The following is a 12,655-nucleotide window of genomic DNA, read 5'->3' as shown; positions in this document are numbered from 1 at the left end:
ACTTAAGATACCTCTTATCTGTGGTTGTGCTGTCTGTTTTTATGTATCTTCTCAATACCACTGAAACTTCTTGTAAATTGTTTTTTTAAACTCAATCTGCCCTTACTACATAAACAAGCCTGTTGCTGCTCTAAAAATGTGAAATTATCACCAAAAAACATATTTCCATTGCATTTATTCTTTTGGTTGCTAGCATATACCACAAGGCGGTATGGACCAAGTATGTACAGAAATAAATCCCAATTTAAGTTTCAGAACATCACTGTCCTATTCTATTTTACAGCACATTCTCCTCCTTTCTCTCCAATATATAGTGAGACTGTTTAAAAATCAAAAGTAAAATAAGAAGAAAGGAACATTTTAATGTGTGCCTAAAGTATAGTGCTACTGTGTGTTATGGTTTCGCTTCATTAGACCACACTGAACTTTTAACACATTCAAAATTGCATGTTTTCATGCATATTCCCCAGTGTATGAACAAAACTGAAAGAAAGTAGTGGTAGCTTCAAAGTGATCCATTAGGTACTTTCAACAGCAAGGTAAGTAGACTGAAGTTCTCTACAGCCTTTGCTATGTGTTTCAGAAGTCACTTTTGGGCAATGTTCTAGCACACCACAGAATAAAGGCAGCATCCTACCTGTGGTAGACACAATATTCTCCGGGCTTTCGCTGCAGAGCTGAGACAGAAGACTCGTCTTGCCAGAGCCAGAGAGGCCTATGCAAACCAAGTCATACTCAGGTCGTGGTGGTGGCGGTCCCTTGCAGCAAAGTGCTCTAAAACACTGCCAGGGTAGGGCAAAACAAACAAAACAAAAACAAGAGGAAGAGGTTACTTTTCTTTTCTTGCAAATGTTTATTCAAAAATGTTCTAAGAAGCAAGTTTATAAACCTAAAGGCATTGGAGAGAAGCAAATATTATTATTCCAACTTATTATTTTGACTAAGTCAACAATTAATAGACCAAGACCACCTCTACTAAAATCTAGAACAACTTTCAAAGAAAACAAATACACACGTTAACTTTTCACCTAAACCTCGAAAAGCTGGTGTGGAGAAATATGACATCCATTTCCCAAGTAGCACAAACTGCTCACACCACAAGATAGGCATGTGCCCTATACAGCTCTGCAGTTGATTATGTATGAGTTTCCTTCCTGTGCTAATTTCATGCAATACCTGGTGTGAATATCAGGGCCACTCCTGAGCCGCTGCTGGCCAAGCTCTACCTCTTGTCACAGAAAAGAATCAGGGATCTTTGCTCCACTAATGTCCTTTCTGGGCTTGCTTTGTCATGCGTTTTAGCTCAGAATAACAGCTGTTAAATGGTACAGCTTGTAAATAAGTAAATAAATAAATAAATAAATCTTGCTGGACATAGAGCTAGTAAAAAACAGATAGATGTCTCACTTTCACTGGAGAAGTATAAATTAATCACAATGTAAACAAATAAAAATCTCTTACACAAAGCCTCCTTCAGAGTTCTGCTCATTTCTCTTAAACAGTTTTGCCAAAACAGGCCAAGTTTGTCCAAAAGGTTCCTTAGGCCCTCCGAAGTTCTTCAGTTCTTTGTTTATATGCAATTTAGAAACTTTATATGTAAAAATCTAAAAGCACACAATTCCGGGAAAACTAGGAAGTTTATATTTTATATACAGAGCGTAATTACTCACTAATTTCCAAGGCAGATCTCCACCACCCCAACATATATATGAATACCTTTTTCCCCAGTATCTGCCACCTTTATATCAGAGCAAGATAGCTGCTCTAATAGCGCAGGGAAAACGTGTCTGTGCAATCAGTCCTTTCTCACACATTCTGTTTTTACATAACCCCATCTCAACCACAAGTCAGTCATTGCACTGATTGCAGGAAAAGAAATCCAGTCTTTACAACCTTAACCTAGTTTGTCTTGACAACTGCCCAGGTTTTCTCACTGAGGGCTACTGGAGGAGCAGAGAAACTGAACTGATGTCAGTAAGGCTCTAATGCAAACAGTGGGGTCTGACCCTGTGAGCAAGTCGTCCAGTGAGAATGTGATTATAAAAGAACAGCTCACTCAACGCAGAACTTTAATTGGATTCTTTCAGTATAGATGGTAAGTTATTATACATGCTGCCAAAACAGTTTTCATTCCTTTAAAGAAGCAAAAGATAAATTCAGTGAAAGCTACAAAACTACTTCAGCACCTTTTAAAAGAGTGAAATGAAACACTTTAGAAGAAGTAAGAATATTTACAATAATATTTAAGCTGAAGAAAGGCAGCAGATTTTAAAAATAATAGCTTTGCCTCCACTAAGATTTGATTCAAAAATTATTTTAAGAAGGTTTGCTCTTGTATGTATATCATACCTTAAAGGAATAAACATGCCTTCTAGCTCTATTTACTGATGTTCTATTTATTTACTGGTTTATACTTATCTCACAGGTTCTACAAAGCCACACCAAATATTCTACTGTGGCACTTAAGTCAGAAAGGCCAACTTAGTACATTGAATAACATAAACTCCTTTAAATAAAGCTTCCACTTAATGGATATCAGGCTGAAGGCCACATAAAATCCTTCAGAGCTTGCCAGAGGTCCGGAGGCTGTGTGTCAGACCCTCTACAGCCAGTCTTTAAAAGGATTCAATTTTTCCCTGTCAGCATGGCATCTTTGCAACAACCTCTTGATGTCACATTGAAAAACTTAAAGGAATAGATGAGTTGATGGAATTCTGTGCTTCCCTCTGTCCAGCCACTGTGCCAGTTCTTACACAACCAGACATGACTTCTGAGCCCTGACAACATCTAGTAACATACGGTCCGGTGAAAGATAATTTCTGCTCTTTGCAGAAATATGGAGGCTCTGTGGTAACAGGCAGATTTTGTCAACTTCAGGACCTCTCTACTGCAAACTCCTTAAGTCTAACTTAGTCTGGAGAATCTTTATATGTTGTGGATTAAACACATGATCAAAAATCCAGGTCAAATTGCAACTCCAAAGTAGCATATGTAGACTCACCACCCCCTCACTTATCCTTCACCAGTAAGCACAGTTAGGCATGAAAATTTCAGAGATAGAACCCTAGAAGATAGGAACATGGCTCCCCCCAGACCACTCTCATATTTTATTTGATATGATTCCCTTATCTTTGCTATATTCATGACTTTGTCCTTCTGCTAGGCTAATTTCCTTCAATAGCTTGGTTTAGCTGTAATGAAAACAATTTTTTAATGCTCCAGCTTCAAAAAGCTGCTAAACTTAAGCTATTGTGTATAGCACATAGCAGCAGCAGAGATGAGAAACTCTAGAGCACATTGTAGGGGATACTTGTAAAAACATATTTAGACTTCTATAAACTTGTTTCACAACCCTCCTTACTCAAGCTCAATGAACATCTTTCCCATAGGAAATATCACTGTACAAACAGTCCGATCACTCTCTTCCTGTTCTCTCGGCAGCCTAAAGTTACCTGCTCCCTAACGAAGTTAGGGCTATTTAAGCATCCTTTATTGAGACTAAACCTTTATTGTCACAACTTTGGCAGCTGCATGTAGTAGCTGCACAGTATCTGTGGAGGAAAGGAGAAAATTCAGAAGTCACAGACCCTGCAAATAAAACTGCATCTTATATTCTGCATTTTATTATGGACAGGAAATGCATCCTGAAGTATTTTATAACCATGGACTAGAGCTACACATTGTTCAAGATGTCGTCACATATTACAGTGAACTCTGAAAACCACAAAACTGCAAGAAATGTGTACTAGTAACTAAAGAAATCATTCCAGAACTCCAAAACACAAATATATCAAAAACATTGAGAGAGTTGCTCAATTCACAAGTAGTGCTCAGTTCTTTCCCAAACCAGCATACTTTCCACTCCATTTGATCAACCCAAAAGGCATAAGAGAAGCTTGAATTAACTTGCCAGATATGGACCTGGAAGTCTCCTCCATTGATTCCCAAACCCGATTTGCTTGATGGGCAATAAAATCCTGCCTTTTAGGTATTACAAAACAAACTCTAAACCCAAACAGTGACTCTCAGAGGACGTGTCAGAGCAGACAGAAAGAAAACATTGTACAACTGCAAATACAGGGTCAAGCGGAGCTAGCTGGCACAGTTACTGAAAGGTTGTTTGAGATACGGTCATGTATGCAACCCCACTGCTAGCAACAAAAATGCAACAACATTTTTTTAAACCTTCTCATCCTATCAGGGTAAGACGTTACTTAGTATAAAGGAAATGACATATCAAATGGTCAGCTTTCATAGTTTTTGAGAATATCACACTCAAATCTATAGCCACTGGATGGAGAAAACAGGCATGCAAAGAGAGGCAGGCAGGGAGAGTCAGGAGTTAATTTTTTAATGAACCTATTTTTAAGTACTGAAAATAAAACAATAAGGTATCTTTAGTCAGTTTATGAAAAAAAAGGATGGATTTGTCCAGGAAACCAGGGGTAATAGGTGTTGCAGTCTGCAGAAATCTGTGCAACATTCTGCAGCTCTGTTACTTTCATTTTACTGTAAGTGTGCATGAACACTGCATGTGCCTGTATAATCATTTTGTAAAAGTTAAGGGAAGAAGTTAGCCAGTTCTACTCCTCCTTTACAAATTTCTAACCCAACCAGACGATTCTGGGTTTAGGTAGAGCAGTATTTATGCTGACAATCCTATACAGTGTCCCTTTAAAGCCCCATGGAGATTTCTTCTGGGAAAAGCATATTGTGCTTATAGCAGGGATAGCCAAACACTTTGGATGTATGTGCCGCTCAGAGATCACAGATTGAAGCTCTGGGCAGTAAATGTCCCTGAATTACTGCTCTCTACAACACATTAAACTGCCTCCAGCTGTTGAGTCTGTCTTTGCCTACTCATTGTACTTCTCGTTTCACTCTCCTTTTTGGGGTGAAATACTCCATTATTTCTGCTTTGTTCTGGACCCATCTCCTGTCTGTTTCTTTTGTTGCCACTATTTAATAGGGACAAACAGAAGCAAGGGATTTCATGCTTAGTTGGTTAAACACACACACTCTCAAGGAAAAATACCCTAAGTTAGTGCAGCACTAATGCTAACAAACCAAGCATTCAGAACTCTTGAAATACAGAATTAAGGCTGAAAGCTCAACCCTAACTCTGCTCCCTTCCCCCCTCTTGGTTATACTTATGGATATGGTCTCCTTTTACAATTTACTTTTCATTTAAAGTATCTTTGAAAAAACAGTCTTCTAATACTCACACACATATCCAGAGGACTGGTTAATCATCTGAAGCTGTAGATAAAACTCAAGGAGTTTACTTTAAAAAGTAAAATTTGCACACAGTAGGTTCCATAGCTCTGAGATCACACAAGCATAAAGAAACCTCAAACCTTGAAGAGATAATGTGAAGGGGGGGGGGCTCAACAACACAAGACAGACAGTCATAATGTTAATGATAGGAGACAACTGGGAACACCAGTGGGATAATTGAACGCCAAGTAGTAAAATATACAAGGCACCAGAATGAAATTATACACTGGAGGGGGGGCGAAGGAAATATAAATAAACTAAATTTTCAGTGTATGAATACCTCAACTTTAAATTAGTACAACAAAATTCCATGCATTTCACAGTGTGAGCTAAAGCTGCAGGCTCTTCAGTTTCCACACTGCTGTACAGGTGGTTATACCTCTACCAAAAAAAAAAAAAAAATGGGAAGGAAGAGGAAAACCTACAAAATTTAAGGCACCCAATAAATGACACTGCTTTCAGGTTTTCAAACATCAGATTAACAGGGTTCATCTTTGTCTATATGACTTCAGTAATAAGGACAAAACTTAAGAGTGCTGCTCATTTTGTGGCTACCAACAGATATGAACACAGATGCATATAGCCACTGCCAGCCTGAGTGATGTTCAGCACAGATGAAAATCCTATAATCATGACTCTGACCGTCCACAACCTCATTAAGCAGTGACCACTGTACTCAAGATCCTCCACCCCAACACAGGGTAATGATCCAAACTCCAATGGAAGGCTCAAGATCTCCTAACCTGCTACACCATTCCTCGCACAGGATAAAGCAATCCTCTAGTTTAACCTGGCTAAGGAGTGAGTGATCAGCCCACAGATTGAACCAAAAGTGTTCTTTCTCTCCATACATCTACCTCTCTTCAAATTTATACCAGCATGTGCTGCAGAAAGACCAACAAGTATAGGCATTAAAGACAAGATAATATAAAAAAGGGCAGAAGAAAACAGTTTCTCAAGGAAGTGAGGCAGTTTTAAAGAGCGAACAGTCCTGGTGATATCCTACAACACAGAAATCATAGAATCATAGAATTGTTTAGGTTGGAAGGGACCATAAATATCATCTAGGTCCAGCTACCCTGCCATGGGCCAAGACACCTTCCACTAAACCAGGCTGCTCAAAGTCCCATCCAACATTTCCTAGGATGAATCACCACAACTCTCTGCAACCTGCTTCAGGGTCTCACCACCCTCACAGTAAAGAATTTCTTCCCAACATCTTATACAAATCGACCCTCTTTTAGTTTAAAACTATTCCCCCCTTGTCCTATCACTACATGCCCTTTTCAAAAGTCCTTCACCAGCTCCCTTGGATGCTCCTTTTGGGTACTAGAAGGTGATACAAGATCTCTCGAAGCATTTTCTTTTCCAGGCTGAGCGAGCTCAGCTCTCTCAGCCTGTCTTCACAGGAGAGGTGCTCAGGCCTCCCCTGGACCTGCTCCAACAGGTCCATGTCCTTCCTGTGCTGGGACCTCAGAGCTGGATGCAGCAAGTGGGATCTCACCAGAGCAGAGGGGCAGAATCCCCTCCCTCCCCTGCTGCCCACACTGCTCTGGATGCAGCCCAGGATACGTTTGGCTCTCTGGGCTGTGAGTACCCATGGCTGGGTCATGTCCAGCCTCTCACCCACCAGCACCCCCAAGTCCTTCTCAGCAGGGCTGCTCACAATCTACTCTCTGCCCAGATTGCAGTGCTTGGGATTGTCTTACCCCAGGTGCAGAAACTGGAATTTGACCTTGCTGAATTTCATGATGTTCACATAGATCCTCCTCTGTTAAGGACACTAAGCAGCAACATATGGTCTAGAGCAGAAATCTCAAATTCTGCCTTCTGACCATGAAGAAATACATTTGGATTCATTGGTTAAAATCATTTACCATCCCATGTCAAAAGCTTCTTGGTATTTCAGAGAAGCCAGGTTCTGGAATCTCATAAGAAGCAATCACGCCTTAAAAAACTTTGAACAGCCCTTGTAGTCTCAGATGAACAAGACATAAGACACCGGCTCAAGCCCCAAAATCAGACAAATGACACAGACATATTCATTTTTTAACATATTTGATAACTCTGCTACCAATAGAGAAGGCTTAGCGGAAATACAGCTAAGAAGAAAGAAGTGTATGACTTCAGACAACCCAGATACGATACTGCCATTCAGAGCATATAATTTCAAAAGACTTCGTGGTCATGATAATAAAATTATAGTGGGTCAAATTGCAGGAGATAATTTGTTTTACTTGGTATCAGATGAACTGTTCTTGGATGAAGGCTTGACCCAAAGTTCAGAAATCAAAAAATTCAATAAATGTAGTCAAAGACATAACTTCCCTGGAAGGAGCTGTATGGCAACAGGAGTCCTTTCCCTACTACCAGTCAAAATAAACCAGAAACTTCACATCCAAAATGGAAAATGAGCCTCTCTGACCTTAATGTCTTGGACACTACCTATAAATCAAAACCAAATTATGACCATCCCTTACATTCACACTAGAAGAAAGCGTGAAATGAAGTAATATCAAGTTCTAGATATACTCAGATATTCAGTGAAGTAGTATGATTTAAAAGCCTACATAAAATAAAATGGCAGACAGCTATGATAAACAAAAGCTAAGTCAGCAAACAGTTATAAACACATGCACAGGTGGTACTCTGAACAGAAGACAATCAGTCGCTTCACTGCAATGTCAGTCAAGCTCCAAGGGGGTTTTTGGACACTTCTAAGTTCCATCAAGTGTAGAATTATTGCTCAAGTTGTTGCCTCTCTGACAGTTTGCTTTCTACTTGTTTTATTGCACAAGAGTAACTCATTCAATGCACTAGTTCATTCACATTTAACAGCAAGAGACAAAGGCAACAAAAAAGATGAATGAAAGCCTTTGCAAACAGTTTATTTCACAACTTAAGGAAACACAACCACACTAAAAAAAAAGCCTGAAGAATCATTGAAAATACCAGCAAAAAAGGCAGTAGCAGCATCACCCAAATGTGCAAAAGTTAAGGATGGGACACCTCCCATCACTTCTAATTTCTGGTAAGGATAAAAGATGTATACATTTTTTTCCTTAATACTCCCCCTCAAAAAAACCCACAAACAACAACTTAAACAAAATCACACCTTTGAGCTTTCAGGCTTGCTAAAAGTCACCCCTGTACAGTTTCTGAGCCAAACCATAAAAAGCATTTCCATGATTTATGTGTGCTACAAGGTGGCTTACCAAACTTTTTTTTTTTTTCATCACAGAATGAGTAATTCTGTTCTGTTCACACAGGATCACAAAAGCAGAAAGAAGCATATAGACCACTTGGTGTTCTTTGATTTTTTCTGAGCTGACTACATGACTACATGCCACCTACATGCAACAGCACACTTTGTTTCTTTTTTCTCCTCAAAAACTATTCACAAGTACAGAAGACCCTGGACATTCATATTTGATATACATGGCACGCATACGATTACTCTGGTAACAACATCAAAAAGAGGATTTATTGATACAGTAGAGTGATATCTTCAAGCCCCATGCCAGAATGGGTCAAGAGAAAAAAAAATACAAAAATATATCTGGTGCAAAGAGAAATCTAGCTGCACACTAGATGGAGGTAAATGAAGACTTGCATTCTATTACATGCATTAAAAAAGTAAAGAACAAGAAAAGCTACTGCTGCTGTCCTACTCTTAAAATTTGCAGGCAAATTCAAATACATTAAGAGAGTAAGACCCATCATGCCCTGTGAAGTGAAACTTCTGAAATTTACAATAGGATCTATATAGCAAAACAGTCTCAAAAAATTCAGTTCAAATAAAAACAAATTCATTTGAAACATAGTTGGAAAAAGCAGCATGGGAATAGCCAAGTGCAAACAAGAGAAGTGTGCACTAATAGCCAGAAGATCTCAAGGGGGATTCAGGTGATACCAGTGAATAAATCCCTGAAAAAAGTAACAAGATCTGAATTCTTCCACCCATTTTATCAGTAACATTTACAGAAACAGGCAAACTCCAGAGTACTTTTTCCAACCAGCTTCCGCCCATGCTTTCAGAGTTGGGCATCATAATCATAAACAAAAGGAAGTAATTCCTGGGCTGACACTTTACCGCGCCGTAAATTAAGTCTCTCCTGATGGGAGAGAATTTACTGAAAGTGTGTGTGTTTCTCTTGAGTATCAAAAAGCAAAGTAATCTAGAGAAACTATAAGTATGTTTTGAGGGAAGAAGAAGAAATAACTGTTTACTTAAGGCAAAGTTTCCTCTGAGATTAAGCCCCAAGATATGTCTTGTTCCTTCTTATGAAAGATTTCAAAACTAACATTTGACATCAAATCTGAGAGAAAAGAGGAGAAATCTCTGAGGACAGCAGTCCAGACTGTTTTCTACCAAGTCTGGTCTTACTGAACAAGTTCATAGCTGAGACAGAATAGTAAGTACAGTAAGATTGTGAGTATCAGTCAAACTAAAAAATTGTGTGCAAAAAACCACAAAAAAACCAACCAACCAACCAACCAAAAAAAACCAGAGAGACAAAAGGACCCATTGACACTGTGGTGGGGGGGGGGTGGTGGGAAAAGTCACAAATGGAGAGTTTTAGAATCAATTTGCCAAGTACCATAAAGCAAAATTAAACACAATCAGGATAGTGTGACAATGCATTAAGAAGGAAAATACAGTTTCAACTGTCACTTTTAAACCTGCTCAGGAGTCCCTGCTGCTCTCTGCTCATGCAGTATGCTGAGCACACCATGGCAAATTTAGGCATTAACAAACCAAGAAATGAACAAACCAAAAAATATTTGGTTGCCCTAAAATTATCAGGAGATAAGGGAAAGAAGATATGAGTAGAAACTGATGCAACAAAAGTTACTAAAATAGAAAGTGTATGCACCTAACATCTAAATAGCTTTACCAGTATACACAATCCAACAAGAAGTAATAGGAGGGTAACAGATAATAGAAGATGGACACAAAAAGGACAGCCTGACTTTGCAGGCTGTGCAAGTCTTCTGGCCAAAGAATTCTTCAGCTTGGAACACTGAAGACAAAACTGCTTTTCAACACCAGAAAATGGAGTAAGAATTATACCAGTATTAGTGCAGTCACAAATGGGAGATTCAAAAAACATGGCCTATTACCAGTCCATGGTGTTACCAGTCTCCAGTGTTGAATTTGAAACACTAGATAGTTGCAGGCTGTAAGTATCTCTTATTCATTAGGCTCCCTATGAATGATTTCAATCTTATGTGGCCTTTTCCTTTTACTTTCCCAGTACATTATATTTACAAAAAATGAGAAACTTCAAGAGAATACCTGTTTTGACCGAAAGACCCTAGGGAATATGAAATATGTAGTCATGTATACAGAAACCTCTCTTCCCTCCCCCTTATAGAGCATAACAGTTTTACTTGGCTAGCACAGCACATTACTACCATGGGAGGAAACAGACCAACCCACACAAAAACATTAATCCAAAATATACAATTAGAGGAAGGCATATGAATCTCAAGTACCCTTAAAAATTCTTCAAATTTTAATCAATGAGAGCGTCTTGGAATGCAGAACAAGTTTACCCTCAATCAAACTCTTAATGAGTTAGGTTTGAGGAACTTCAGCCATTGAAAACACCCCATGCTCCAACACAGGCATTTCACATTTCTCCTGTCTCCAGCTGCAGGTTTGGATTTTTTTTCTGGCTACGTATCTACCATGGAGTTTCTCAGCTGACACCCTGAGAAGGTGATGAAGATTCCATTGGCTGTTTTGTTCACTTAGAACTGCAAAATCAGAACTGAAATTTATTATTCCTAAGCATGCATAAATCAAGAACTACACAGCCTTTAAACTGTTTTAAAGAGAATGCCAAGAGATGCCCTACTTCTGGTGCCTGAAAGTTTGGGGAACACAACTCAGTTTGAGATAAGGATTTTCAGCTGATAGGGAAGGGAACAGATCCTACAGAGAAATGTGTCAACTACACATGATAGCTGTTTTCACAAGTTTGCACTGCAAAAAAAAAAAAAAAACCTAAACAAAACAAACCCAAACAAAACAAAACAAAACAAAAAACCTCACATACCCAAAAAAACCCACAAAAAAACCTGACACAAAAACTCACACAACAACCACACGAAGATTTTTTTTTTTTTTTAAAGTAAGTATTGAGCAATGCCTATTCATCTTCTTGAGTTACGTGGGGGAAAAAAAACCCCAACAAATAAATGGTAAAGAATAATCTGTAGACAAATTCTGGATGTATAGATTATGTTGCCTTTGAAAAGCAGTGGCTGAATTTCAACATTTTTTAGGTGAAAATGGAAGCTGGCAAGAACCAGCTTTACTTTTTGTGAAAACACAGATTACTGTGGCCTTGCTCACAAAACAGCCTGCCATACAACTATGCAGACTCATGGGTATGTCAGTGTGCCTGCTCTGTGGTGCTGACAGCCCAAACCAAGAAACTTCTCCTGGTGAAACAACCACCATTTTTTATCAATTAAGAGGCATGAAACACTTCAATCCACAAGAGTGTATCACTATGCTAGATTTTTTTTTTTCGGTCTCAGAACTGCTGAAAGCCTTTTAAGGGGAATTAAATTTTTCTCCTTTGAGTAGGTGCAGCCTCCAGTCAGTTCTAGGAAACCAACACTTTTAAAAGGAGTAAAAGCCCTCTGCCTGAACCCTTCCTGTGCAATCTGTTTCACAATGATACTGCTTTCATTGAAAGTGTGATGAGTGTCTGGGTTTTTTCAGATGATTATTATGCAACATTTCCATAAAAATTCTTGAAAGTTAAAAAAGCAACAGGTTGTTACTTAAGAGTACACCTGATGTTGATGAATACAATCACAAATCCAAGCAGAAATAAACTTAACATGCTGTTCAGATAACTGAGCTTAGTTCCTCTAAGGGATGCTCAGTTCCTCAGCTGATTTAATACTTAGCTGGGGGAGATTTAATACATGTTCTAAGCAGGCTGCAGACACCTCAGTAAGAACTGACTCACTGCTTCTTACTGGAACAAAAATTTTATCATTTATTCTAGATCAGCATAAATCTTGCCAAGCTGGGAAACTCCTTTTTGCTGGCTAGAGAGAAAAAAATCACTGAGGACCAGGGAGAATTGCCATAATGGTGAGAGTCTATCAGAGAAACATAAGCAATCTGTAGCTGGTAGCATAATTTGGAGTGAGACAACTAATAAAAACAGGCTTAAGAAATAGAAGACAGTTGTCTTTTAGAGACTAAGACATACAATTAGTTGTAAAAGCAGTACACTGGCTTTAACTCAACTTTTTGCTTTAAGTATCTTAGATTTTTTCATTCACTTTCCTAAAGACTGGCAGATTACTAAAGAACTGTAATAAAGAACTGAAAGCTGTGATTTTGTAA

The 12,655-nt window shown here is 38.7% G+C and overlaps 1 protein-coding gene across 5 annotated transcripts in view; it reads right to left on the bottom strand.

The window, feature by feature from the left end:
• The window catches only part of ARL15 (ADP ribosylation factor like GTPase 15), a 251,984-nt gene that overhangs the window by 166,644 nt on the left and 72,685 nt on the right, over positions 1-12,655 (bottom strand). For all 5 annotated transcript variants that reach the window (XM_042028365.1, XM_042028361.1, XM_042028363.1 and 2 more), the window contains one exon: positions 638-782. In XM_042028365.1, the coding sequence (XP_041884299.1) occupies positions 638-782 (145 nt within the window). The remainder of the gene's footprint in view (positions 1-637; positions 783-12,655) is intronic.

The sequence above is a fragment of the Corvus kubaryi genome, unplaced genomic scaffold (genome assembly GCF_017639235.1).
Source record: "Corvus kubaryi isolate FWS band 111438036 unplaced genomic scaffold, C.kubaryi_AGA036_p1.0 37308, whole genome shotgun sequence".
NCBI classification, from domain to species: domain Eukaryota; kingdom Metazoa; phylum Chordata; class Aves; order Passeriformes; family Corvidae; genus Corvus; species Corvus kubaryi.
Note: the sequence above shows the minus strand (reverse complement) of the source record. Positions and strands in the feature narration are given on the sequence as shown.